Source organism: Lithobates pipiens, unplaced genomic scaffold (genome assembly GCF_037356315.1).
Source record: "Lithobates pipiens isolate NorthernLeopardFrog02 unplaced genomic scaffold, aLitPip1_a1.2 Scaffold_16, whole genome shotgun sequence".
NCBI lineage: Eukaryota > Metazoa > Chordata > Amphibia > Anura > Ranidae > Lithobates > Lithobates pipiens.
In genome coordinates, this window is record NW_027507748.1 from 37226442 (window position 1) to 37238219 (window position 11778).

At 46.3% G+C, this 11778-nt stretch overlaps 1 protein-coding gene across 1 annotated transcript in view; it reads left to right on the top strand.

Annotated features, from left to right (window-relative positions):
* MAEL (maelstrom spermatogenic transposon silencer) overlaps positions 1-11778 on the top strand; it is a 50277-nt gene that overhangs the window by 32122 nt on the left and 6377 nt on the right. Inside the window, exons 9-12 of the mRNA XM_077479742.1 lie at positions 7894-8035; positions 8253-8315; positions 10145-10280; positions 11583-11640. Of these exons, the coding sequence (XP_077335868.1) occupies positions 7894-8035; positions 8253-8315; positions 10145-10280; positions 11583-11640 (399 nt within the window). The remainder of the gene's footprint in view (positions 1-7893; positions 8036-8252; positions 8316-10144; positions 10281-11582; positions 11641-11778) is intronic.

Here is an 11778-nt window from a genome sequence, read left to right on the forward strand (position 1 = left end):
AAAATGACCCCAGCCCGACAGGACGGTCAGAAGCGTCCCTGGAACCGCAAGCCTGCGAATAAAAGTGCTACCGCATGAAGGTTTGCCCCCACCCATGTCTCGGGTGGGGGGGGGGTCGTCTTCGGGAGTTTGCAGCCCGTTGGACCTCCCGGTTATCAGACCAATGAGTCTGCGATCTGATTTCCACGGGTTACAAGATTGAGTTTCTCTCTTGGCCGCCAAACAGATTCTTTCCCTCCAGCATACCCGTGTCCCCGGTTCGCCGGGAGGCCCTGTTAGGGGCAATGAGGGACTTGCTGAATCAGGAGGTGATTGTAGCGGTTACGGAATCGGCACGCTTCCAGGGGTTCTACTCAAATCTGTTTGTGGTTCCCAAGAAGGAAAGGGTATGTCCAATATTGGACCTAAAAGCCCTAAATCACTTTGTGAAAGTGCAGAGGTTCAGAATGGAATCAGTTCGCTCAGTAGTTGCTGCACTCCATCAAGGGGACTTCCTGGCGTCCTTGGACATTCAGGATGCCTACCTGTACATACCCATATGCCTTTGGCATCAAAAGTTTTTGCGTTTTTGGCAGTCGGGGAAGCCCATTACCAGTTTGTGGCTCTTCCTTTTGGCCTAGCATCAGCCCCCCGAGTCTTTACCAAAGTACTGGCTCCAGTATTGGTGTTGTTGAGACAACGCAGGACCGCGATCGTGGGTTACCTAGACGATCTCCTCCTGAGAGCTTCTTCCGCCTCAGAATTAGAGGAGGATGTGGCGATCACCTTGCAGTCCCTGCAAGCATTTGGGTGGCTGTTGAACCTAAAGTCGGTGGTGGTACCGACTCAGCGTCTGGAGTACCTGGGGTTACTATTGGACTCCAGGGAAGCGAGGGGTTTTTCTCCCCTCAAATTGCTGACTCAGATCTGCGGTCCAACTACTGATGAACCGCAAGTGGTCATCGCTCCGCTTTTGCATGCGGGTGCTGGGGCTCATGGTAGCCTCCTTCGAGGCAGTACCTTATGCCCAGTTCCACACCAACATCCTGCAGAAGGAGATCTTGACAAAATAGGACAAATCTCCGTTGTCCCTGGATCAGCTGATCCAGCTGAGCCAGCCAGTCAGTGACTCCCTGATCTGGTGATTGAGGTCCCCGGTGATTCAGTCCAGAAAATCGTTCCTTCCTCTGAAATGCACGGTGGTCACTACGGACGCCAGTTTGTCCGGCTGGGGTGGAGTAATTGGGATTCAATCGGCTCAGGGCCTCTGGTCGACGGGAGAATCCAAGTTGCCGATCAATCTGCTCGAATTGAGAGCGATCAGGCTGTGCCTCCACACGTGGTCGACGTGTCTTCAAGGGCGTCCGACCAGGATACAGTCGGACAACGCCACGACTGTGGCATACATAAATCACCAAGGGGGAACAAGAAGCTCAGCCGCTGCTCAGGAGGTCGCTCAATACTTCGGTGGGCAGAGCGACACGTTCCGGCCCTGTCGTCCATTTACATCCCGGCGGTGGAAAATTGGCAGGCAGACTATCTGAGTCGACAGATGCTGGACCCAGGAGAATGGGCATTGCATCCGGAGATATTCAGGCTCCTATGCCTGAAATGGGGCACACCAGATGTGGATCTATTGGCCTCCCATCTCAATCAGAATGTGCTGAGATTCGTGTCCAGGACAAGAGATCCGTGGGCAGACGCGCTGGTGGCTCCGTGGGATCAGTACCAGCTGATCTACACCTTTCCTCCGCTGAAACTGTTGGCACTTCTGCTTCGCAGAGTGGAAGCCAAGGGGATTCCAGTAATCCTGATTTCCCCAGATTGGCCTCAGTGGGCCTGGTGGCAGACGCTCCCTGTCGACTGCCGTTGAGAGAGGACCTCCTATCTCAAGGTCCAATCCTTCACCCTGCGTTACCATCGCTGGCTTTAACGGCCTGGCTATTGAAAGCCAGGTATTGAGGAACCGGGGTCTGTCGGACTCGGTGATTCGAACTATGCTGAGGGCGCGGAAATCTTCTTCCAGGAAGATATACCATCGTACTTGGAAGGCCTACATCTCCATGTGTGAGGAGAAAGGGTGGCATCTGCGCTCCTTCTCTATATCTAGGATCCTGCTGTTGCGTCAGCAAGGTGTTGACCAGAGGTTGGCGTTGAGCACCATCAAGGGGCAGATTTCAGCTCTGGCTCTTCAGCTCTTTATTAGTGAGTACCTTTTGTGCAGGGGGTGCAACATGTAGTCCCTCCGGTGTGTCCTCCGTGGGATTTGAACCTGGTGTTGTCAGCGCTTCAGAAGCCACCGTTTTGAGAATATCGGGGAGATTCCTCTGCTGACCCTTTCACAGAAGGTGGTCTTTCTAGTGGCCATCACATCGGCCAGGAGGGTTTCGGAAATGGCGGCCTTGTCCTGCAAGTCGCCTTATCTGGTCATCCACATGGATAAGGTGGTGTTGTGTCCGCAATTGTCCTTTCTACCGAAGGTGGTTTCGGCCTTTCATATCAATGAGGACATTGCATTGCCATCATTGTGTCCTAAGCCGAAGCACCCCAAGGAGGTGGCCCTTCATGCTCTAGATGTGGTTAGGGCTCTGAAGGTGTAATTGTCTGCCACAGCTTCCTTTTGGAAGTCAGACTCACTGTTTCGGTGGCTGGTCCTAAGAAGGGCATGGCGGTCTCGTCGGCCACCATTTCCAGGTGGATCAGACATATTGTATTCCAAGCCTACGCCTTGAAGGGGCAGGTGCCTCCCTTTCCAGTCACGGCCCACTCTACATGAGCAATAGGAACGTCTTTGGCCTTCCGACACCAAGTCTGTCCCTCAGGTGTGTACGTTTACCAAGTTCTACAAGGTAGATGTCAGTGCATCGGCGGCTGCTGGTTTCGGCCGCAAGGTTTTGCAGGCGGCCGTGTAGTTGCAATTGCGTTTTTTTTTTCCTGGTTTTCGAGCAAAACGCAGTACTGTTATGTTAATGCTCTGTTGCATTACCTCCGCACTGTTGCAGTCTGGGGGTTCGCTCCTGTTGCGTATATCCGGTTATATGGTGGAGTTTTTCCCCATACTGCTGTTTTTGTGTGGGTTTAGTTTCACTAGTTCCCACTTGCCAAGGTGGTTGAAGTTTTTATGCTGATTTGTTTTCCCCACCCCTCGTTTGGCACTACTTGGGGACCTTCGGTCTGGGAAATCGTTCCTACCTCTTCATTGGACGGTGATCACAATGGACGCCAGCCTTACTGGCTGGTGTGGAGCAGAGCGACATGTACTGGCCCTGTCGGCCATATACATCCCGGGAGTAGAAAATTGGCAGGCAGACTACGTAAGTCGCCAGATGCTGGACCCAGGAGAATGGTCGTTGCATCCAGAGGTGTTCAGGCTTCTTTGCCTGCGGTGGGGCACACCAGATGTGGATCTCCTGGCTCAATCTAAAGGTGTCGAGGTTTGTGTCCAGGATACTCCATCCTGATTACCGTCGCTGGTTTTAACGGCATGGCTATTGAAAGCTGAGGGCATGAAAATATTCTTCTTGGAAGATATACCTTAGTACGTTGAAGGCTTATATCTCCATGTATGAGGAGATGGGGTGGCGTCCGCACACCTATTCCATTTCCAGGATCCTGCTACTCTTGCAGCAAGAAGTGGACCAGAAACTGGCCTTAAAGTGGTGTTGCCACCAAAAATATAACCTAACTTGTATGTGCAGCAAAGGGTCTTAATAAAATTAATTGGATAATAAAACATTTTTTACTTGCCTATTTCTTGCGGTTGCTAGGTGGTCCCACGAAATCTGCCTCTTCCATTGCCCGGGCTAAAAACGTCACTTCCCTCGGCAGCCCGGCTCGCTAAGGCTCCTGGGAGAAGTATGTCACCATTTCCCAGGATGCCTTGGGCATCACCGAGGGTGTAGTGTCATATTTTGCTGCCTATCACAGGATGCTGCTGAAGTGACGTTGCCGCCAGAAATTGCGTACTGCGCATGCGCGATGCGTTCCAAACACTCGCGCCATGCGTTCCAACATGCAGCAAAATATGACACTACAACGGCGCTCGATATAGCGCTGACTGCGCATGCGCAAGATCCAATTCGAACGGGTGGTGCATGCTGGTCTTTTATCAGCGCACTCTCCCGGAAGAGGATACCTGTGGGCTTCACATGCCCACAGGCAAAATGACAACCGTCAGGAGACGGTTTTATAAAATCCTTTTTTAATGACAAAACAGCATGCTGCTGGATGGAAAAAATGAAAAAGTAAGTGTTAGATTTAATTATAATAATGATTGTCAGTATGCAAAAAAAAAAAAAAACGATCAAGACAGTGGAATCCCGCTTTAAGCACCATCAAGGGACAGATATTCACCTTGGCTGTCTTTTTCCAATGTCCCCTGGCGTCTCACTCATTGGTAAGCACCTTTGTGCAAGGGGTTCGACATGTAGTCCCTCCGGTTCGACCGCCCCTACCTCTGTGGGATCTGTACCTGTTGCTATTGGCGCTTCAGCAACCGCCATTTTGAGAACATCAGGGAAATTCCCTTGTTGACTCTTTCTCAGAAAGTAGTCTTTCTAGTGGCTATTACATCTGCCAGGAGGGTTTCTGAGTTGGAGGCCTTGTCTTGCAAGTCACCCTACCTGGTTTTCCACAAGGTTAAGGCGGTGTTGCGTCCGCAACCTTTCTTCCAAAGGTGGTTTTGACTTTCCATCTCAATGAAGACATTGTGTTACCATCCCTGTGTCCTAAGCCGACACAGCCTAAGGAGGTGGCCCTCCATTCCCTGGATGTGGTCCAGGCCCTAAGGGTATATCTGTCTGCCACGGCTCCCTTTCAGAAGTCAGACTCTGTTCGTTTCGGTGGCTGGTCTGAAAAAAGGGCTGGTGGTCTCGACCACCATTTTACGGTGGATCAGACATATCGTGTTCCAGGCTTGCGCCTTGAAGGGGCAGGTGCCCCCTTTCCTGTCACGGCCCATTCCACCAGGGCAATTGGGACCTCCTGGACTTTCCGACATCAAGCGCTTGTCTCCCAGGTGTGTAAGGTGGCAATTTGGTCGTCCGTTCATATGTTCACAAAGTTGATGTGAGCACATCTTCAGATGCTTGCTTTGGCCACAAAGTTTTTCAGGCGGCCGTGTATTCTTTGCAATTTACACTTTTTTTCTTGTAAGAGTAAGTTACATTTTGGTTGTACACGCATTCTGATGCATACGTTAGCCGAAATTTCTGATGCGGTTGTTTCAGATGGCAGCTCCTCCGTTGAGGAGCGCATCTGGCTGTGGGTGAAGTTATGTTTTGCTGTTTCCACCCCTCGTTCTGACACTGCTTGGAGACGTCCCTATGGTCAAGATTTAATGGAGCTTTGTCCGTCAATTAACGAAAGAGAAAATAGGATTTTTGTACTCGCCGTAAAATCCTTTTCTCTGAAGTTCATTGACGGACACAGTTATACTGCTTCTTGACGTACTGAGCTGCAGGAAGCAGGCTAAGGGGTTATAGCCAGAGGGACCACCCCCCTGGGCGGAACTGTACAGTTTTCACATGTATGACACGTTCTGCCTAGTCCTCTCCTGAAGGTGGCGTGATAACCCTACAATCACGATTTAATGGAGCTGTGTCCATCAATGAACTTCAGAGAAGGCTCTCACGGCGAGTACAAAAATCCTATCTTAAACGTGACCGTGCTGGCGTGCAGAAGCGAACGCATACTTGAGTAGCGCCCGCATATAAAAATGGTGTTTAAACAACGCATGTGAGGTATTGCCGCAATCAGTAGAGCGAGCGCAATAATTTTAGCCCTAGACCTCCTCTGTAATGAAAAACATGCAACCTGTAGAATATTTTTTAAACGTCGCCTATGGAGATTTTTAAGGGTAAAAGTTTGTCGCCATTCCACGTGCGGGCGCAATTTTGAAGCGTGACATGTTGGGTATCAATTTATTCGACGTAACATTATCTTTCACAATATAAAAAGAATTGGGCTAACTTACTTTTTTTTATTTATAAATGCATGCTTGTAAGATCGCTGCTCAAATACGGGGTGACAAAGTATTGCAATGACCGCCATTTTATTCTCTAGGGCAGTGATGGTGAACCTTGGCACCCCAGATGTTTTGGAACTACATTTCCCATGATGCTCCACTACACTGCAGAGTGCAGGAGCATCATGGGAAATGTAGTTCCAAAACATCTGGAGTGCCAAGGTTCGCCATCACTGCTCTAGGGTGTTAGAATCCCCAAACATTATACATTTTTTTTTTCGAAGTAATTTTCTAGCAAAAAAATATAAAAAAATGTTTTAACTTGTACACAACAAATGTCAGAGGCTCGGTCCTTAAGTGGTTAACAATACATATACCAAGCAATTTTACACTATGGAAACTGATTTGTGTCTTGTTGGACACTTGTTACATACTGAGTGGTGTTGCAGACTATTACGATCCATGCTGGTGTGTCCTCTGGTTCACTATACTTGTGGTAGATTGCTGCAGATGGTTCTCTGGTATCAATGAGCGCGTGTTTTTTTTTTTTTTTTTTTTTTTTTTTTTTTTTTTTTTTTTTTTTTTTTACAGGACACATGCACATATGGTTGTGTGTATGGTTTGGTTTTGTTTTTTCACCAAGCACAGTTTTTTTATTTTTTAGTTTTAGTACTTTTTCATACTTCTGATAAGTTAATAGCTGAGCTCTTTCTGGGTCTAGAGCCATAGGCATTGCCCCAGCAAATCTCACTTGGTGAGTAGTCAGCCAGTCTGGCATGCACTGGGAGCTACCTCAGTCACTGTGCGCCTTATTCTCTGATCGTGCCAGTTTTGCCGCACAAGGGGTCTGCACTGTGGGACTGAGCATGGACATATATCCAATGGGGGAAGGGTTGCCCATACTCTCTGCACTTAATCCCACCATACAACATCAAGGAGACATGTCCCCACTGCTGGTTTTGCTTGAAATTAAGCCTTATAAATCTCCAGTTTTTATGGTGCTTTATAGTCACGACATGTCTGAGGGACGTGCCCCTGCACTAAATGCTGCTAACAGATACTTCATCTTTTCTTTTGCGTATGAAAGTTTTTATTGTGGGGTGTGTGTTTGTTTGCATATAAAAACAAAAAAAAAAAACAATCTTTTTAGGACGATCTTTTCAGTAGCAATAAACCACCACCACTGAATTTTCCTTTCTGTAAGGACCTATACACACTGTGCTTTGAGAGATGTTTTACCACACTAAAATGCAGACCCATTCCCAGTACACCAGCCCAAATCGCACTACAATGTCGGGCAGTGCATTGCGCTGCCCGAAATTGCAGTGAATAAAGTCTATATTTTGTACACTTTATATAAAGCTGGTACAAAAAAGGGATGGGACGTTGTGCAGACCTGTGCACCACACTGCCCCCTAGTCATCCTGCAATGCAGAGCGGACATGGCCCTGAATCGCCTTGGCTGCTCTGTGACTTGCAGTGTGAATTGGCCCTAAGCCAGTGGTTTCTTAGAGTGATCTTTAATCCTTTTTTAATATCCGTGCAAAGTGCAACCCTGTTCAGGTTCCAATCTAATTGTCTTTGTCCTACAGGAAATTAAAGGGGCTGTAAAGTCTCATGGTTTTTCACCTTAATGCATTCTATACATTAAGGTGAAAAACCTGTGCTGCAGCTGCCCACAGAGCCACCCCCGGAAAGCAGTTTTCTGTGGGGGCACCCAATGAATAGCGGGGACCCTGGGACACCCCAGAAAAGGAGGATCAGGGCCCGCTCTGTGCAAAACCCTTGCACAGAGCAGGTAAGGATAACATGTTTGTTTTTTCCATTTTACTTTATTTTATGACTTTTTTGATGGAGCTTTGTACATGGGGCCGGTTCACACTGACGTTGCTAGAGCTTAATGAAGTACTGTCAATCACAATGTAATGCTTCATCCTCCTATTTTGCAGGAATGGATAACCGTTTTGAATTGTTGGATCTAGAAAATTTAATATTGAAATACTTTAGAGACAAACTTGGTGAGGAGCCTTCAAAATCCACTGTGCATCGACTACTGGATGTCGTTCATTGGGATTACGCCAGCAACACCAGGTAAAAAGACCAAGCCCGGTTAGCAGCTGTAGGTAGGAGTGGGAAATAGTGTGATAAAAAAAAAAAAATCTTCACTCTTCACTCTTCCTTGGCTCCTAAACATTCCAGACATTTAGGTTTATATCACATTGTTGTTTCATCTATGATCAGACCCAAAATTCTTTCTATAGACCTCCTGTTTGTTAAAACCTTGTGGAACAATTTTGTGTCTTGGCAGGTGCAAATGGCATGAGGAGAATGACATGTGGTACTGTGCTCTTGCCAGCTGCAAGAAAGTTACGTAAGTGTATAGACCTTGCTGTAACTATCCCTTCCCACCCGAAGTCTGTAAACTATAGTATTTTCCTGCACTTTGCCTTTTGGTAAGAATCTTAGTGGTTGTAAAACTCATGAACAAAGCATATCCCTCTATAGTGTGTACTTGTCTCAATCCAGAGCACTTCGTGTGTCTTCTGTCTGCTGCCTCGTTAGGCTCCTATCAGCAAGAGTCTTTTCTTCTGATGCTTTTTCCTGACGTCAAGAGAAAAAAGGAGACCGGGGGAGCGCTCCAGCACACAGCCTTAGCTCTGTTGCTGCGTGAAGGAGGGAAGGGTGTCCATTTGCTTCCCTCTAATCCGCTCTGAGCTCCCCTCGCTGAGGTCTGCAGTGTGTAATTTCTGCTCTCCACCCCCTTTTTTTTTTTTTTTTGAGGGCTCAGACAAGCTTTATAATTTCTGGACTTTGGATTTAGAGACTCCAGCTAAACAGGTATAACTTATACGAGGATTTGTTTCATGTGTATATCACCTGAGGTCAGCCACTTCACTGGGTATTTGTATTTAATTTAATTTACATCTGTCATTTGAAACGCTTTTCTGGTGCTACCTGTCACATTGAGCCGCCAATGACTGGTCAGGTGAACGCTAACAATTGGAGAACCTCAACCACTTAACCCCCGGAAAGGTTTACCCCCCTCACAACCAGGCCATTTTTTGTGATTTGGAACTGCGCTACTTTACCTGACGCACGGATGTGCAACTCTGTACCCAAATAAAAATTGTTGTCCTTCCTCCCTGCCCCCCACCCCCACAAATAGTTTTCTTTTGGTGGTGTTTGATCACCTCTGCAGTTTTTATTTTTTGCTTTTATTAACTAAAAGAGCTCAACAATTCTGGAAAAACATGTTACATGTTTTGTTTAAAAAATAAATAAATAAGTGTATATTGATTGGTTTGCTCAAAAGTTAGTGTCTACAAACTGTGGGCTTTTTTTTTTTTTAAATTATTACTAGTAATGGCGGCAATCGGCTTTTCATTTCCTTTTTTTTATTTTTTTCTGCCAGACACTGACATTGCGGTGGACAATTTGGACACCGGACACATTTGACACTTTTTTGGGGACCAGTGACACTAATACAGTGATCAGTGCTAAAAAAAAAATGCACTCTCACTGTACAAATGACACTGAGAGAGAAAGGGTTAATATCAAGGGTGATCAAAGGGAGAAGTGTGCTACTAGGGAGTGCTTATTACAGTATGGAGGGTGGCTCAACTGGAGGAAGACTGAGATCCATGTTTCTGACTGACAAAATGGCGGCCTGCCTTGTTTACATAGGCAGACCGCCGCTCTGCCTCTCCTGTCAATGATCGGCGGGTCCCAGTGGACATTGCGTCCGCTGGACCTGCCAAATTGCTCCCGCTGTGTCCAATCGCAGCAGGAGTGGGCCATGCGTGTGCCCCGCGTGTGCCCCAGACCCTGTGCACGAAATCACGTACAGGTACGCAATTTATCGTAGCATGGCCTCCCTGCCGCAGTATATCTGTGTGGGGTCAGTCCTTACGTGGTTTCAAATGTAATCACATGGAAACTGGAGGCTTTATTCACAAACTAAACCAGCAGATGGCAGTACAGCCTGAAAGTTAGCAATGTGCATTTCTGTAATGTTGTAATTGTCAGATAGTTAGTTAGTATTAACAAAAAATAAATAAATTTGTGAACTTTTATTTTTCAACTTTTATTGGCTCTTATTAGGGTTTTTAATAAAATGCACCTTTATATGGAGATCACTAAACTGCATTAAATACTACTTCTTCCTTTTTTTTTTTTTTCCCTACGCTACTCTTCCTTCAGCTACTGTATCAGCAAAGCCTTGGCCTCAGTTTATGACGTGACGCTTACACCGTCTCACTTGCCCAGCCCAAATCTACAAGCGAGGCGGTCGTCTGTTGATAATAAAACCATCATCCTTGATGCTAAAAGATTCCAGGTATGCCAGCTTGGCTAAGTAAGGTTGGTTATCTTGGCATAGTGTTTTGGGGGAGCTAAAGTGAGATTTGGAGTAAGCACAATAAAATGTGGTGAAAACATACATAAGCGGGGCTACAGTGCTGCCGACTATGCCACAAAGGTGCTTCATGATGGGCTCAAAGTGCTTGTAAAGTCACTTGGTGTGTTATTAGTAGAATCCCCTCTGTTATATGCAGCTATGTTGCTCAGTGCCTTTGTTATATAAAAATTTTGCAGCACAATACCTTTAACGAGGAACTGCAGTCTGCTCACATAATTTGTAATAAAAACATCTTTGCCGCTCTGAAGCTTCCCTCCAACCACTTTGCATATTTCATATATGCTGTGATTCTGTACTTGCCAAATATGCTGCAGAAATCTCCCTCCACTAAGTCTGACTGCATCCATTTTAACTGTGGGTAGCTGAAGCTGCTGCCTGTTCATTCCCTGGATTTACAGAGAGGCACACCTCCAGCTCTGCACCTTTCATTGGCCCTCTTATGAATCATCTCCCCTCCCTTCCTGGCAAACTCTCACTATAGAGAGAGAGAGAGAGCTGTGCATGATATCATAAGCCTAGGCTAATGACCAGACAAGGAGGAGGAAGTGGGCTGTATAAGGTATTTATTAGCAGAAAAAAAAAATGTTTTACTATCCAAAGTTAAAAGCACAAGGACAGAAGATTTAATAGATGGACAGATGGAGTTTAATTCACAGTGCCACTGTGCAGTCACTTGAAGTGCCAGCGCTCTCCTTCCCCTTTCTGAGGACTACAGCGGGAGGGGCTGAGATTCCCTGTTCAACCAGTAGGAGAGTGGTGGGCGGTCACGTGACCGAATAGCGGAGCTTTGCAATAGGGTATTGCGCGGCATCATTTTTATAAAACTTTTATATAAAGACCGAATATAGTTGCATATAACAGATGGGATTCTACTAATTACAGTTATTTTACATAGAATAGCATTGGGAGGAGATCAGCACAGACTTCCAAGCTGAGGAGAGGGAGAGACTGCAGGCTGACGGAGACACATAAGCTGACCACGTTATGGCTCAGCAGCCATAATTACCGTGGTCTACACAGCCAGGGGGACACAGGAACAGGCAGGATCAACCAGTTTTTTTTTTTGTTTTTTTGTTTTTTTTTAATAGCTTGGGACAAATGATGCTGCACAAGCACTGTGCTGTATAACCAGTTTTGTCACAACCACTTTAATGTTCTGCCTACAAAATAGTACTTTTGAATGAATAACCAAATCCCCTTTATTGTACGCTCTTTCAACAGAAAAAAAATGATCATCTGCGTCTCACTGACCGTTTGGATTCTGCAGGTGCTGCTTGTGGTAAGCGTGTCCTTCCTTGAATTGAGTTGTTGCTTTAGGTGATACTATGTCAAAATATTATTTTAAAAATGTGCAGATTAACTCTTGTGCTACAATTATTCCTAAAATAAATCAACAAATAAAACTCTAGCCTTAAAG